Raw genomic sequence first — 17,205 nt, forward strand, 5'->3', positions numbered from 1 at the left:
TGTCTGCATCTTAGGGAGAGGCAGCTGCAGGCTGGGGTCAGATGAACCCACCCCTCAGTTCCAGATCTGACATCCTCTTCAGCCACTTGTTCAAATACCTTCCTTCCCTCTCAAACTCATTCTTTTTCTCACCATCTTGCACTCTACCCAAAAGCCTCTCCTCTCTTCCATTATATCAACCTTGTAACTGGCTGGTTTTCCCCCTTCTAATCAATTCTCTAGTCTCGTATAATACAAATGTCACTTTCATTAAAAAATCGAGTAGGAGACCAACAGGTGATTTGGCAAGTGCCGGCCATCATTGATTTCTGCCACCACTGGTGTTCAGACCAAGTCCAACATTCCTTTCTACCCCTTCTTCAGCCCACCAGTTCTCACCCCCAAACACCAAAGTCAGCATTAACAATGAGATTCAGAAAATGTGAATAATTATTGAGTTCATTCAAGGACAAAGCTTGAGGGTGGCCACTTGGAAAAGCATCAACTCCAAACAAATGGAAAGGTTTCAATTACATAGGTAAAGACAGAAGCTCCAGCTGGATTACAACATTTTTCGTACTAGACAAGGTGCATACACCACAGTGATTTGATTGGTTACAGGTTACTATGTTCCAAGGAAGATGATTTACTATTCCTTGAGGAGAGGTAATGATCTGAGGGGTGTTACCTCTGCCATGGCTCAGTCTTCTTAATTGTTTACAGGAAAAAGCAAAAAGGCAAAAGTTGTAGGTGCATGCTACACGACTCAGATTGCATAGCCACATTCCTCTCAAGGCTCAGAATAATTGAAGTCCTAATAGCTTTAAGTTTAAATTATCTGAAGTTTGAGTTATTTAATTTCACACCAATAAGGCGGGTAATCTTAAATTCCAGCAGAGAACAGCCAACAGGCAGACCAGAAGTAGGAATGAATGAATAGATGCTGTGGGACACAGTGAGCCCTCTGATACACGCAGATGTTAAGCAGAGTGTCTAATGGTAGGGCAGGAAAGGAGAGAAGGGCTACATGTGCTCAAGGCCAAACAGAATCTGCTGAAACTTCATATTAGAAAAATTATAAAATCATGTGTTTTCATGCAGGCCTTGTACTCTTGGGCACAGAGAATTAGAAAGAACAGGAACAGAGATGCTGGTATATAACGGGGCATTGAGTTCAATGGGATTCAAAGATTAGGCTAGTTACACCAGTAATGTGCCTAGTAAATTTAGGCAAGTTACTTTACCTGACCAAGCCTCCATAGATTGAGATGTAGAGTAGATCAATGAGTCATATTCGCATCAACATCACTTAGATACTAATTTAAAAAAAAAAAACAGATTTCCAGGTACCATCAGTAAAGACTCTGATATGGATTGTTGAGTGGGGAAAGTGTCCCTTACACATTTTTAACTATTTCTTAGTCATGTCTTGGGACCAGTGAGTTTCCCTGATGCTATCTCTTTCAGATCAATGTAATCTCCAGGCTTGACCTGTGAATTCTGGCTTAGGCAAAAGGAGTGTTTTTTGTTGGAACTTTCCCACCTCCTAGACTTTGCTGCTGGACATGTACCTGTCCTAAGTAGCAGAGACCGCAAATGCCCCCCAGATATCTGTGGGCTCTTCTATATTCTCCAGCCTAAATTGCATTTACCCAGGGGCTGTGTGGTTGAATTCTAACCAGTTGGGTGAGGGCTAAAATGATATAAGCCACTTTCAGACCTTGTCCCTATAAACAGCTCTCTCTTCCTCTATTGTGGTAATGTTAGGGGTAATGTGCTCCGTATAGCTCAATGGAAGCAGTCCGTATCCCCAAGTCACAGGTCAACTGTCCTACCTTGAACTGTGACATGAAAAAGAAATAAACATTTGCTGTGTTAAGCCACTAAAGCTACTTTGGAGCCTAGTTTAACCCTGATTAAAAGAGGAATTAATAGCACAATCATGTGCTACCATTAAGAACGTGAAATGTGTAGCATTAACTAGATATTTAGTAGCAAGCAGTGAGGAAGCTGATGTCACAGTTTGAAGAAAATAAGAGATTCATGTTACAAAGTGTCAAACCTGTCAGGTGCTATCTGCTAAAATAGTAACTCTAAAGGGAAAGTTTGATAAAGATACATTAGTAGCATGTTGTTTCTTTTTGTCTTTCTTTTTGAAGGGATTCCAAGAAAGAGATGAGCTCAGAAAAAAGAGAAATCAACTGGTCATAAGGTAGAAACGAAAGACAATAAAATACACAAATTCAGGACCTTATGTTGTTGGAAAAGCCATCTGTTTCTAGGTACCAAATATTAAGAGAAGGTATTTAAGGATGAAAAAAAATCTGCAATAAAACTCTTTTGGGAAAAAAATCTCTTAGTTGGATGAAATAACATAAAGCAAAAATGAGATTGAAGTTGTAGCCTTACCATTCAAGTCTCACAGCCTTCCTCATTAAGAAGAGAGGGAGAAGGAGAAGGAGAAGAAGAAGGAGAGGCAGAGGGAGAGGAAGGGGGCGGGGAGAGAGAGAGAGAGAGAGAGAGAGAGGGAGAGAGAGAGAGAAAAAAAATAATTACAGAATTATATCAAGAAAGAAACTTGGACTGTGGCTGCTGGCATATGGAATTGACTGAGAGTGAAGAGATCAGAAGCCCACTGCTATTACCAGAGCTATACTATACTGTCAATGAAACCATAAGTGATCCTGAAAAGTTCAAAAAGAAGACAAACTCCAGGCCCTACAGTACAGCTTGCAGTCCTCAAAGGCTGCAGAGTCCCCAAGAAGACCATGTCTCTCTTCAATACTCACTTCAGAGGTGACCAAAGGGGAATAATGGAAAAGGAGGAAACTCACAAAGGAAACCAGAAACCAGGATAAAAAAGACAACAGAGTTCCCCCAGAGAGAGAGAACCAGCCTAATCAAGGATGGGGGACTTTTTTTTCTTTTTATTATACTTTAAGTTCTAGGGTACATGTGCACAACATGCAGGTTTGTTACACAGGTATACACGTGCCATGTTGATTTGCTGCACCTGTCAACTCATCATTTACAGTAGGTATTTCTCCTAATGCTATCCCTCCCCCAGCCCCCCACCCCCCGACAGGACCTGGTGTGTGATGCTCTGGATGGGAGACTTTTATAACATCTGTCTGAAGTTTTTAGGTTTGGCACAGTGCATTGGCCATTGACGAATGCCACTTTCTTTCCATATATGAGAGTGTTGATTGCAAGTACCCTGTCCTTTTCAAACTTGAAACATTAGGTAAGTGGCAAATTATTTGTCTTTTTAGTTCATAGGTCACTGGACAAAGTAGATCCATAATCTCAGCTGATGGAGATAACTAACCATCATCAACAGATCTTGTCCATTTAGGTTGGTGCAATGACTAAATGGCACTTTGAGTTGTTTCTCTTGCAGGTGGATTATTTGTGTACTCTACGTGTGAGAAGAAGTAAGCAAAAGGCAGATTCTAATGGAAACTATTAGTCTTCACCAAATATCCATGTGATCCTCTTCATGTCTCAGCTTCTCTGCAGTTATTCTGGAGTTGCATGATGAGTGAAGGCCAATGTGAGGTAGGCAGAAGTGATGTAAGCAGCTTTTATATCTGTTTCTTTAAAACATCCTACACAATCTATCAACCCTCTCTCCACTCACATCTGGGAACTTGGAGGCCACATGTTCCATATGAAAGCCATAATTGGCAAACAGCCTGAATCTGTGAGTCATTCCTAAAAGAGAGTACTTTTTGAGAGCTGCCTAACCAACATCAGGTTACAATACAAACAAAAAGTAAATATCAAAAAGTAAATATTGCAGTAAGCCACTGAGGTCGTTGTTGTTATAGAAGCCTAGGCTAGCATTACCATGACCAGTTAGCCCTGGAAAATAGGTATGACATTCTGTGCCTCGGTTTTCCACCTCTGTACAAAATAGTAAAGTTAATTGCCCTAAGAGGATTATAACAAAAAGAACATTTTAGGCCAGGTACTATGTCTCACTCCTGTAATCCCAGCACTTTGAGAAACCAAGGTGGAGGATACTTGAAGCAAGGAGTTCAAGACCAGTCTAGGCAACAAAGCATTTCTACAAAAAATAATATTAGACAGATGTGGTGGCATACCTTTAATCCTAGCTGCTCTGGAGGCTGAGGGAAGAGGATCACTTAAGGCCCAGGAGTTCAAGGCTACAGTGAGCTGTGATGGTGCCACTGCACTCCAGCCTGGATGACAGAGGGAGACACCGTCTCTAACAAAATAAAATATTTTTAATTTTTTAAAAAATATTTTAAATAAAAAAGCTTTGGAAAACCTCAAGGCAACTCTGGGAAGCAGGCTTCACTTTTGTAAATGATTTCACAGAAGAGGAAGACAGTTCACTTCTCTAAGTCTCCTTTTTCTCATCTTTAAAATGGACTTAATTAGAATAGGTTTGTTGGAAGGATTAAATAAGTCATCTCTTGTGAAATGAAGTAAGATAGAGCCTTGCATAGATTGCATAGGTTAGCATTGCATTGATAACTTACTATCTGCTGAACACATTGTTAGCATTTTTACACTAACATCAAGTTTGGTGTAATTCTCTTCCAAAAGTGATAAGAAACTGCAGAAATGAGTTCAGTGATGCTTGAGAAGAAAGAGTAATGAACCCTACATTGATCCTGCTTTGCACAAAGGGAGATTGAGACTAAGAGTTATGACACATTTCAGAAGACAGGAAGTCAACAAACAGGGGCTCTAGAATCGGCTCAGCCTAAAGCACACAGTTCCCTTAAGGATTTTTTCACTGGTCTCCAAGCCTCTGGTGTCTATTCTTTTATTTTTATTTTTTAAAGAGAAGGTTGGAATAAAATCAACGTCAATGTCTCTTTCCAGTTTGTCTATAACTTTGCGATATTAAAGGAGATCTGGAACACAGCTACAGAACAAAGTCAAGAGTCCTGATTCCTGGGATCCTTGTCTGCTGATCACTGATCACTCACCTCTCCCTGAAAAACTCCCTTTTTTCCTTTTTTCCTTTCCTTTCCTTTCCTTTCCTTTCCTTTCCTTTCCTTTCCTTTCCTTTCCTTTCTTTTCTTTTCTTTTCTTTTCTTTTCTTTTCTTTTCTTTTCTTTTTCTGAGTCTCCCTCTGTTGCCCAGACTGGAATGCACTAGTGTGATCTCACTTCACTGCAAACTTCACCTCCCAGGTTCAAGCAATTCTCCTGTCTCAGCCTCCCAAGCAGCTGGGATTATAGGCACGTGCCACCACACTCACCTAATTTTTGTATTTTTAGTAAAGACAGGGTTTCACCATGTTGGTTAAGCTGGTCTTGAACTCCTAACCTCAAGTGATCCATCCGCCTCAGCCTCCCAAGGTGCTGGGATTACATGTGTGACCCACCATGCACACCCTGAAAAACTCTTCAGAAGTTGGCTGGGAAGTTCATACTGGGCAGAACCCACAGCAGCACAGCAAAACCTCTGTAGCCTGACTGCCTCTCTTGATTCTTCTGGGCAGCGTATCTCTGAAAGAAAGGCAGCAGCCTTGGTTAGAGGCTTAAAACTCCCATCTCCCTGGGACCAAGCACCTGAGGGAAGGGTTGGCGGTGGGCACAGCTTCAGCAGACTTAAACGTTCCTGCAGACCAGCTCTGAAGAGAGCAGAGGGTCTCCTAGCACAGTGCTTGACCTCTGTTAAGGGACCGACTGCCCTCTCAAGTGGGTCACTGACCTCAGTGCCTCCTGACTGGGAGACACCTCCCAGCAGGGGTCAACAGACACGTTACACAGGAGAGCTCTGGCTGGCATCTGGCAGGTGCCCCTCTGGAATGAAGTTTCCAGAGAAAGGAACAGGCAGCAATCTTTGCTGTTCTGCAGAATCTGCTGGTAATACCCAGGCAAACACGTCTGGAGTGGACCTCCAGCAAACTCCAGCAGACCTACAGAAGAGGGGCCTGTTAGAAGGAAAACTAACAAACAGAAAGCAATAACACCAACATCAACTAAAAGGATGCCCATGCAAAAACCCCATCCAAAGGTCATCAGCATCAAAGATCAAAGGTAGATAAATCACAAAGATGAGAAAAAAACTGAGCAAAAATGCTGAAAATTCCAAAAAACAGAATGCCTCTTCTCCTCCAAAGGATCACAACCCCTCACCAGTAAGGAAACAAAACTGGACGGAGAATGAGTTTGATGAACTGACAGAAGTAGGTTTCAGAAGGTGGGTAATAACAAACTCCTTTGAGCTAAAGGAGCATGTTCTAACCCAATGCAAGTAAGCTAAGATCCTCAATGAAAGGTTGCAAGAACTGCTAACTAGAATAATCAATTTAGAGAAGAACATAAATGACCTGATGGAGCTGGAAAACAAAGCATGAGAACTTTGTGAAGCATACACAACTATCAATAGCCAAATTGATCAAGTGGAAGAAAGGATATGAAAGATTGAAGATCAACTTAATGAAATAAAGCATGAAGACAAGATTAGAGAAAAAAATAGAGTGAAAAAGAATGAACAAAGCCTCCAAGAAATATGGGACTATGTGAAAAGATCAAACCTATGATTAACTGGTGTACCTGAAGTTAATGGGGAGAATGGAACCAAGTTGGAAAACACACTTCAGAGTATTATCCAGAAGAATTTTCCCAACTAGCAAGACAGGACAACATTCAAATTCAGGAAATACAGAGAACACCACTAAGGTACTCCTCGAGAAGAGCAACCCCATGACACATAATCGTCAGATTCACCAAGGTTGAAATGAAGAAAAAAATGTTAAGGGCAGCCAGAGAGAAAGATCGGGTTACTCACAAAGGGAAGCCCATCAGACTAACAGTGGATCTCTCTGCAGAAACCCTATAAGCCAGAAGAGAGTGGGGGACAATTCAACAATCTTAAAGAAAATAATTTTCAACCCAGAATTTCATATCCAGCCAAACTAAGCTCCATAAGCGAAGGAGAAATAAAATCCTTTACAGACAAGCCAAGGGATTTTTTTTCACCACCAGGCCTCCTGAAAGAAACACTAAATATGGAAAGGAAAAACTGATACAAGCCACTGCAAAAAACATACCAAAATGTAAAGACCAATGACACTATGAACAAACTACATTGTGATGACAGGGTCACACTCACACATAACAATATTAACCTTAAATGTAAATGGGCTAAAGGCCCCAATTAAGAGACACAGACTGGCAAATTGGATAAAGAGTCGAGACCCATTGGTGTGCTGTATTCAGGAGACCTATCTCACATGTAAAGACACACATAGGCTCAAAATAAAGGGATGGAGGAATATTTACCAAGCAATTGGAAAGCAAAAATAAACAAACAAACAACAACAACAACAAAAAACAGGGATTGCAATCCTAGTCTCTGATAAAACAGACTTTAAGCCAACAAAGATCAAAAAAGAACACTCCTCAGCAAATGCAAAAGAACGGAGATCATAACAAACAGTCTCTCAGACCACAGTGCAATCAAATTAAACTCAGGATTAAGAAACTCATTCAAAACTGCACAACTACATGGAAACTGAACAACCTGCTCCTGAATAACTCCTGGGTAAATAGCAAAATTAAGGCAGATATAAATAAGTTATTTGAAACCAATAAGAACAAACACACAATGTACCTGAATTCCTGAGACACAGCTAAAACTTCAGAGGGAAATTTATAGCACTAAATACCCACATGAAAGAGCTGGAAAGATCTAAAATTAGCACCCTAATATGACAGTTAAAAGAACTAGAGAAGCAAGAGCAAACAAATTCAAAAGCTAGCAGAAGACAAGAAATAACTAAGATCAGAGTAGAACTGAAGGAGATAGAGACATGAAAAACCCTTCAAAAACTCAATGAATCCAGGAGCTGTTTTTTTTTTTTTTTGAAAAGATTAACAAAATACATAGACTGCTAATCAGACTAATAAAGAAGAGAAAAGAATCAAATAGACACAGCAAGAAATGATAAAGGGGAAATCACCACTCATCCCACAGAAATACAAACTACCATCAGAGAATACTATAAACACCTTTACACAAATAAACTAGAAAACCTAAAAGAAATGGATAAATTCCTAGATACATACACCCTCCCAAGACTAAACCAGGAAGAAGTCAAATCCCTGAATAGACCAATAGCAAGTTCTGAAATGGAGGCAGTAATTAATAACTTACCAACAAAAAAAGGGCTGGACCAGACAAATTCACAGCTGAAATCTACCAGAGATACAAAGAGGAGCAGGTACCATTCTTTCTGAAACTATTCCAAACAATAGAAAAAGAGGGACTCCACCCTAACTCATTTTATGAGGCCAGCATCATCCTGATACCAAAACCTGGCAGAGACACAACCGAAAAAGGAAATTCAGGCCAATATTCCTGATGAACATTGATGCGAAAATCCTCAATAAAATACTGGCAAACCGAATCCAGCAGCACATCAAAAAGGTTATCCACCACAGTTGAGTCAACTTCCTCCCTGGGATGCAAGTCTGTTTCAACATACGCAAATTAATAAACATAATACATCACATAAACAGAACCAATGACAAAAACCACATGATTATCTCAATAGATGCAGAAAAGACCTTCAATAAAATTCAACACCCCTTTATGTTAAAAACACTCAATAAACTAGGTATTGATGGAACATATCTCAAACTTATAAGAGCTATTTATGACAAACTCACAGCCATATCATACTGAATAGGCAAAAGCTGGAAGCATTCCCTTTGAAAACCAGAGCAAGACAAGGATGTTCTCTCTCACCACTCCTATTCAACATTGTATTGGAAGTTCTGGTGAGGGCAATCAAGCAAGAGAGAGAAATAAAGGTATTCAAATAGGAAGAGAGGAAGTCAAATTGTCTCTGTTTGCAGTTGACATGATTGTATATTTAGAAAACCCCATCGTCTCAGCCCAAAAACTCCTTAAGCTCATAAGCAACTTCAGCAAAGTCTCAGGATACAACATCAATGTGCAAAAGTCACAAGCATTCCTATACACCAATAATAGGCAAACAGAGAGCCAAATCATGAGTGAACTCCCATTCACAATTGCTACAAAGAGAATAAAATACCTAGGAATACAACTTACAACAAGAGATGTGAAGGACCCATTCAAGAAGAGAACTACAAACCACTGCTCAAGGAAATAAGAGAGGACACAAATGGGAACACATTCCATGCTCATGGATAGGGAGAATTAATATTGCAAAAATGGCCATACAGCCCAAAGTAATTTACAGATTCAGTGCTATTCCCATCAAGCTACCACTGACTTTCTTCATAGAATTAGAAATAACTACTCTAAATTTCATATGAAACCAAAAAAGAGTCCATATAGGCAAGACAATCCTAAGCGAAAAGATGAAAGCTGGAGGCATCATGCTACCTGACTTCAAACTATACTACAAGGCTACAATAACAAAAACAGCATGGTACTGGTACCAAAACAGATACATAGACCAATGGAACAGAACAGAGGCCTCAGAAATAACACCACAAATCTACAACCATCTTATCTTTGACAAATCTGACAAAAACAAGCAATGGGGAAAGGGCTCCCTGTTTAATAAATAGTGTTGGGAAAACTGGATAGCAATATACAGAAAACTGAAACTGGACCCCTTCCCTACACCTTAGACAAAAATTAACTCAAGATGGATTAAAGACTTAAAGGTAAGACATAAAACCATAAAAACCCTAGAAGAAAACCTAGGCAATAACATTCAATATATAGGCATGGGCAAAGTCTTCATGACTAAAACACCAAAAGCAATGGCAACAAAAGCCTAAGTTGACTAGTGGGATCTAATTAAACTAAAGAGCTTCTGCACAGCAAAAGAAAGTATCATCAGAGAGAAAAGGCAACCCACAGAATGGGAGAAAATTTTTGCAATCTATCCACCCAACAAAGGGCCAATATCCAGAATCTACAAGGAAACTAAAAAAAAATTACAAGAAAAAACAAACAACCCCATCAAAAATTGGGCAAAGGATATGAACAGACACTTCTCAAAAGAAGACATTTATGTGACCAACAAACATACGAAAAAACGCTCATCATCACTGATCATTACAAAAATGCAAATCAAAACCACAATGAGATACCATCTCACGCCAGTTACAATGGTGATCATTAAAAAGTCAGGAAACAACAGATGCTGGAGAGGATGTGGAAAAATAGGAACACTTTTACACTGTTGGTGGGAGTATAAATTAGTTCAACCATTGTGGAAGACAGTATGGCAATTCCTTAAGGATCTAAAACCAGAAATACAATTTGACCCAGCAATTCCATTACTGGGTATATACCAAAGGATTATAAATCATTCTACTATAAAGAAACATGCACATGTATGTTTATTGCAGCACTATTTGCAATAGCAAAGCATTCAACCCAAATGCCCATCAATAACAGACTGGATAAAGAAAATGTGGCACATATATGCCACGGAGTACTATGCAGCTATACAAAAGACTGAGTTCATGTCCTTTGCAGGGACATGGATGAAGCTGGAAACCATCACTCTCAGCAAACTAACACAGGAACAGAAAACCAAACTCCGCATGCTCTCACTCGTAAGTGGGAGTTGAACAATCAGAACACATGTACACAGGGAGGGGAACATCAAACACCAGGGCCTGTTGGTGCATGGCAGGCAAGGGGAGGGATAGCATTAGGACAAATACCTAATGTAGATGACGAGTTGATGGGTGCAGCAAACCACCATGGCACATGTATACCTACGTAACAAACCTGCACGTTCTGCACGTGTATCCCAGAACTTAAAGTAGAATAATAAAAATAAAAGATACATTTTCCAATAAAAAAAAAGAAAAACTCTTTAGAAGTCAAGATTTTGTTTTCACAAGGGGGATCAATTTCCTGCCCATCACTCAGGATCATTCCTGATCAAGGCCCCTCATTCATCAGGCACCAAATCACAGGCAAGAAATGGATTTACTCTAGGTCCCTGCTGAAAAGGAAGCCTCCAAGAAAGGAAGAGAAAAAGCCCTTGAAGCTGCCCCTCCTTGCTAGAGATGGTCAGTGAGCTGGATGAAACAGCTGCACAGCTTGGATGTCTAAAGATTGATTTTATTTATTTCCACTGAGCCACTGAGGTTTTTCAGGTTCAGAGTAAATCCAAAGCCCATTAACTCCAAAGCCGTTTTTTGAGGAAAACACAAAAATGAATAATCGATTGCTGATAAAGTCTTTTAAATAAAGTCCTTTAAATTCCCACCAGCGTTATGAAATCATTCTTACTACAGAAACAATCATTGAACCACGTCAGACAAACTCCTCTGAGATCAAGAATACTCCAAATTTATTCTGTTGACACATTTTTAAAAACCTCATATCTGCCACATGTGCAACTCAGGCATTCTTGGAAACCATCTCTGGGGTAGCCTGCTTTTACTTGCAAGCAGTGTGAAAACTTGGAAGAACATTTGGAGAAATATCCAGACTCTGAGGTCTTTCCAGCATTCCCAATCTGCCCTTCTTTATTTTTATTTTATTTTATTTTATTTTTATTTTATTTTGAGATGGAGTCTCACTCTGTTGCCCAGGTTGGAGTGCAGTAGCATGATCTCTGCCCACTGTAACCTTCATCTCCTGTGTTCAAGCAATTCTCGTGCCTCAGCTTCCTGAGTAGCTGAGACTACAGGCACCTTCCACCATGCCCGGGTAATTTTTTGTATTTTTAGTAGAGACAGGTTTTCACCATGTTGGCCAGGCTGGTCTTGAACTCCTGACCTCAAGTGATCTGCCCGCCTCAGTCTCCCAAAGTGCTGGAATTACAAGTGTGAGCCACTGTACCCAGGCCTATTTCCTAATGATAAAAAATAGTAACTTCTACTCACTGAATATCTATAGTGATCTAATCATTCTTCTAAGCACTTTAGATTCATGAACTCATTTAATTCACACTACAATTCCCTAAAGTACACATGATTAGTATCCTGCTCTTACCCTAGCAGAGACTGATTAAGTAAGTTGTCCATGGTATCACAGCTAGTCAGTCACAGAGTCGTCATCCAAATGCAGACATCTTGGATTCAGACTCTACATTAGACTAACCCATCTGGAATAGAGCAGGAAAGAACAAGGAAGACTCAACGTTTTTGGCCTCTATTTGGTAATTACGTTTTTAGGTAATTATAGACCCATTATCCTGGATGGGCACTTAGAGACTTTGTGGAACAGCAAGAGCCCTCTGTCATCCTGTGCCCATGACAGACATCAGCAGTCAACCACAGCACAGTATTTAACTAACGCAAGGCAACTCCTCAGAATCTTTAACATTCTTGTTTGTTCTCCTGTACCAATCAATCATTTTGATATGAGAGTGTGCAGGAAAAAAACAGGAAACAGGTTTGCAGTACCTCCACATCGGTATTCAATGCTGTAATCCACTGCAGTGGCTCCATTAAAGACTATGCCTCCCTTACACCCTCTCCAACTAGGGTGCCTAGTGTTATGAACAAAGGGATAGGTATGGGTTCTTGTGTCCCCTCAATTTTTGATATTTTTAGCCATCAGATACCTTGTCTGCAATGTGTGCTCAGAGAGTAAGGGGGAAACTAGATAATTGATTTTCCAAATGTGTTCCCTAAATGTGTTCTCTGGGAAATAAGGGCACAGGAGGCTGCCTATTCTGTTTCAGACAAATCCCCTTCACTACAGTGTATTTGATGAGTTGGGGTTTGTTTTAATTCCATTTGGAAAAGGGCTTCAGCAGCTAAGCAAATGGTTTAAAAGTGCCCCAGAAGTCAAGATTAATAGAAACTATCCAGTTCTGATGTCCTGTCAAGCTAAAATTGCAGGGCACTAAGATTCTATGATCACTCCACTAAAACACAGCATCTAAGCTGTGGTGTGTTGTCCTTCCTGTTTCAGAGATGCAACCATGTGCAGGGCTACTGAGCTCTCTCTGCATCTGGGTGGGAGCCTAGTGGAAGTTTTGGGGCTCCTTACTGGTCTCCAAAATCCTCAAGACCATGTGAACACAGGAATCAAAGAAGGTTCTTAGATCAACCCCCAGGTCCTTGGTTTTCTTGCTCCTTTCCACCACTACAGGTGTTTAATTTCAACTTATCCCCCCGGCCCTTGGTTTTCTTGCTCCCTTCACTCAATACAGATGTGTAACTTCATTTCATAATCACATATTCCCCTCCTTTCCAACAGCAAGATCCAGATGGATTAAAAAATGCACCAAGTCCCTCCCACTAGCTTGCCTCTCTTCTGTTCTGCGTGACCTCCTAGGATCTGGAATTTGGTCAGCAATCCAGAAACTCCTTCATCATGACCCTGCATAGGCAAAGACTTCCCTGGAAGCTCCCTCACAGTCTGCTCCCTATAAAAGGCAGGCAGATGAGCCAGAGGAGCAGAGAGGCTGAGACCAACCCAGAAACCACCACTTCTCACGCCGAATCTCACACCTTCGGCCTCCAACATGAAGGTCTCCGCAACACTCCTGTGGCTGCTGCTCGTAGCAGCTGCCTTCAGCCCCCAGGGGCTCACTGGGCCAGGTAAGCCCCCCAACTCCTTATAGGAAAGGTAACCATCTTTAGAGCTACCAGGTCAGCAAGAATCTTTAGAGACTCACTGGAAATTCTCCATCCGAAAAATAGGGAAATGGGTTTTGTGGGTGGACAAGAAATGGCTCATCCTCACATCTAGTCACTGGAAGAGCCAGAACTAGAAGCCCAGGCTCCCAAGGCTGTTCTCCACATTCAAGAGGGATGCTGAGTGCATCCATATCCAGCTATCCTTACAGTGTTTGAGAATGGGGCACTCTAAAGAATGGCTCTTTCTTACTGTGGACATGGTGGGCATTTTTGGCAGTGGGGGAGAAGGAAAATCTGTTGATTAGAAGCTCAATATGTTAATTCAACTCCAGGACAGCTTTCAGAGCCAGTGCCTAAGAGAAGAACGAGGTCCCAGGGGGATCTCTTGAGGTGACTTATTTTGACACTGTTTGGGAAAGTTATCTAGGAGATTTGTTCCATAACTCATTTTCCCATACTCTGGTGACAAATTTACTGAGTGTGTCAGTCCCCCTGAGCCAGTGCATGGCATGGTAACAAACAGTTCTAAATTATCAATGACTTAACAGAATTAACTAAATTAACAAAGTTACCTTCTCACTTCTACTAAATATCTATAATGTATGGGCTCAGGCTTCTGCATTTTATACTCAGGATTCTAGACTGATGGAGAAGTTGCCCACAACAGGGAACATTGATGGATACTGTGATAAAGAAAAAGGAAGCTCTCAGGAGTCTTGCATAGGCAATGCACTGTGGCTCAAAAATGACACCCATCACTTTGTCTCCTCCCTTATTGATCAAAACGAATTAATGCCTCCAACAAACAAAAGTTGTCAAGAAATGCGAGTCTACCTTGTGTCTCAAAACTAAGGATGGAGAATATTTGGTGAAAATTACCATGACCATCACATGGCCACGTAGGTCTTTATAATGACAGAGCTAGCATTTGTCACACTGACCAAGCTTTTTCCTTCCCCTCAACAGTAATGATGAGTCCTCAGTGCACAGGGGAGGATGCTGAAGACACAGGACAGCATCCACCAGACGCATAGGACTTCAGAGCAGAGGGATTCTCCCTCCACCTCTTGCAATTTCTAGCTTTCTCCTAACTTCCTTTACAAAGTCATGCTTGGAAATGTATATGTATCATCATGTGGCTCGTTTTTTTCTCTGTGCATTTTTTTCCCCAAAATTCAGCTTCTGTTGCAACCACCTGCTGCTTTACCCTGACCAATAAGAAGATACCCCTTCAGCGACTGGAGAGCTACAGAAGGATCATCAGTGGCAAATGTCCCCAGAAAGCTGTGATGTAAGTAAATAAAGCTCACCCTCCCTTAGACAAAAAGTTAATATCTAAGGCACAGAGTCAAGAACTGTGTCACAGTTGCTGGGAGTCATAGACTCTGATAGTTTGACCTCTGGTCCAATTCATTAATTTTCAAAGTGAATGTTCACTCCCAGCTTCCTGCCTGGGAGCTTGCTGTGGTCATATCAATTTCTTCAAGTTAAGAGCAAAGATGGTTTTACTAGGCCTTCAAGAGCAGCAACTAACTCAGGAGTTTCATCCTTCCTCCTCTCCATGGCAACCCTTTGTCTAGTGGCAAATGGTCCTTAAATATTTAGGGTCAAATGGGCAGAATTTTCAAAAACAATCCTTCCAATTGCGTCCTCTGTCTCCTACAGCTTCAAGACCAAACTGGCCAAGGATATCTGTGCCGACCCCAAGAAGAAGTGGGTGCAGGATTCCATGAAGTATCTGGACCGAAAATCTCCAACTCCAAAGCCATAAATAATCACCGTTTTTGAAACCAAACCGGAGGCTCAGTGTTGCCTCATTTGTTTTCCCTTCTTACAATGCATTCTGAGGTAACCTCATTATCAGTCCAAAGGGCATGGGTTTTATTTAATATATATATATATATTTTAAAAACTCATTGTATTTAATTTATTGAGGCTTTAAAACATATCCTCCATGAATATCAGTTATTTTTAAACTGTAAAGCTTTGTGCAGATTCTTTACCCCATGGAACCCCCAGTTCGATCCCCTGCCACAAGCGGGCAATGTTCCCCCTCTCCTCTCTTCCTCCCTGGAATCTTGTAAAGGTCCTGGCAAAGATGATTAGTATAAAAATGTCATTGTTCTTGTGAACCCAAAGTGTCACTCATTAAATGGAAGTAAATGTTGTTTTAGGAATACATAAAGTATGTGCATATTTTATTGTAGTCACTAGATGTAATTTTTTTGCGGGAAATCCACATTGAGCTGAGGGGGACTAAGGTGATTGTGGCCGGGAGGGGTTTGGTTATGGGGGTGGGAACTGTGTCCCTGGGAAATGACTTTGTGGCTTAGCTGGTCTTCATTGAAATGCAGGGTGAAACTGACAAACCCATTTCAGCCTTCTATTCCCATTTTCAACAGTATTTCTCAGACCCCAACACATCAGCCATGAAAATATCAGGAGCTTTGCCACCATTCCTTTTCTCCCCACCCCATACTTGCCGCTCCTGGGACCTATTTTAACAGCCCTGTGGTATCTCCCTCTACCTGACCCTGCTCGTCGGTCTTCCAACCCAAACTAGGCAGACATGACAGACATTGGGAAATCAGAGGAAGGCTAGATGACCCTTTACCAGAGGTTTAGGGATGCAGGCTTTACAGGTGTAGTGGAGCTTAAAGTAGGCCTTGGTGCATGCACAAAGTGAACAGGCCTTGCTGGAGGTATTTCAGTCTAGGTAGAGGAGAAGAGGTGTTGTTGAGCAAAATCCAAGAAGTAGGAATGATCATGGTGCATTTACCCAGTTGTGTGGGGGCCCATCAAAAGGTGTCAGTGTTGGAGTATGTGTGAAATGGTGGGGAAATTTGGAAAGAAGTTTGAGGCCAGGCTGTCTAGGTGGGGAGTTTGTGCTTCATGTAAGGTGAACATATGATTCTTCCCAGTCAAGTTAGGATGCTTTTGAGAGCAGAAAACTGGTATTATTCATAAGTATTCTGGAACAACAGATATAAATTAACGCTGTCCTAAGCAAACTGGAGCATGTGGTCACTCCAGGAATAGAAGGCATTGCAAGTTTTGATTCAGTGGAGAGAAGTGCCATGACCGCACTATGAGGGGGTTCAGGAAGGGCAACCAGGTGGCCATGGGCTGAATTGGGAGGAGAAAAGAGAAGCACTTAGCACACTATTGCAGTGTATGGAGGGTATGGAACCGGGGCATTGGTAGATGGGAAGGGAGAAGATAATTGCAAGAATGGCTGAGGCAGGTGGAATGCCAAATTTTGTAGATGTAGAAGTAGAACCAGTGACATGGAAACTTTCTAAATGCCAAAGCTGCAATTAAAGGTTAGCTTCTTACACCCAGAAAATTAACTTCTCTCTCTCACTGTTTACTCACACCTTAACTTCACCAGCTTGAGAACTTCCAGTCAAATGGACAGGCCCTCATTTTCCTGTATAAGCAACTTAAATCAGGATTCCCCTTCAGCATACACAGTGAGCTTGCATTTCCATTGGTTACATTACCCAGGTACCTGAATGCAGAGACCAACTATGTCCCCAAGGGTAGAAAAGGGTCACAGGGGCCCTGCTGGTGTAACTCTGCATGGTCTAAGGCCATTGATCTGAAGGGCCAGTGGCTTACTGTGTCATGCATGCCCAGCAGGGCCACTGCATGCAAAGCTCCCAGGGGCACCATTCAT

At 41.3% G+C, this 17,205-nt stretch overlaps 1 protein-coding gene across 1 annotated transcript; it reads left to right on the forward strand.

Moving 5' to 3' along the window:
- Positions 1-13,281: 13,281 nt before the first annotated feature.
- Positions 13,282-15,715, forward strand: LOC105485160 (C-C motif chemokine ligand 11). Its single transcript, XM_011747382.2, has 3 exons — positions 13,282-13,487; positions 14,706-14,817; positions 15,192-15,715. The coding sequence occupies exons 1-3, from the start codon at positions 13,412-13,414 to the stop codon at positions 15,295-15,297; spliced, it is 294 nt and encodes a 97-aa protein (XP_011745684.1). The 5' UTR covers positions 13,282-13,411; the 3' UTR covers positions 15,298-15,715.
- Positions 15,716-17,205: the final 1,490 nt, after the last annotated feature.

Source organism: Macaca nemestrina, chromosome 17, assembly GCF_043159975.1.
Source record: "Macaca nemestrina isolate mMacNem1 chromosome 17, mMacNem.hap1, whole genome shotgun sequence".
Taxonomy (NCBI): Eukaryota; Metazoa; Chordata; class Mammalia; order Primates; family Cercopithecidae; genus Macaca; species Macaca nemestrina.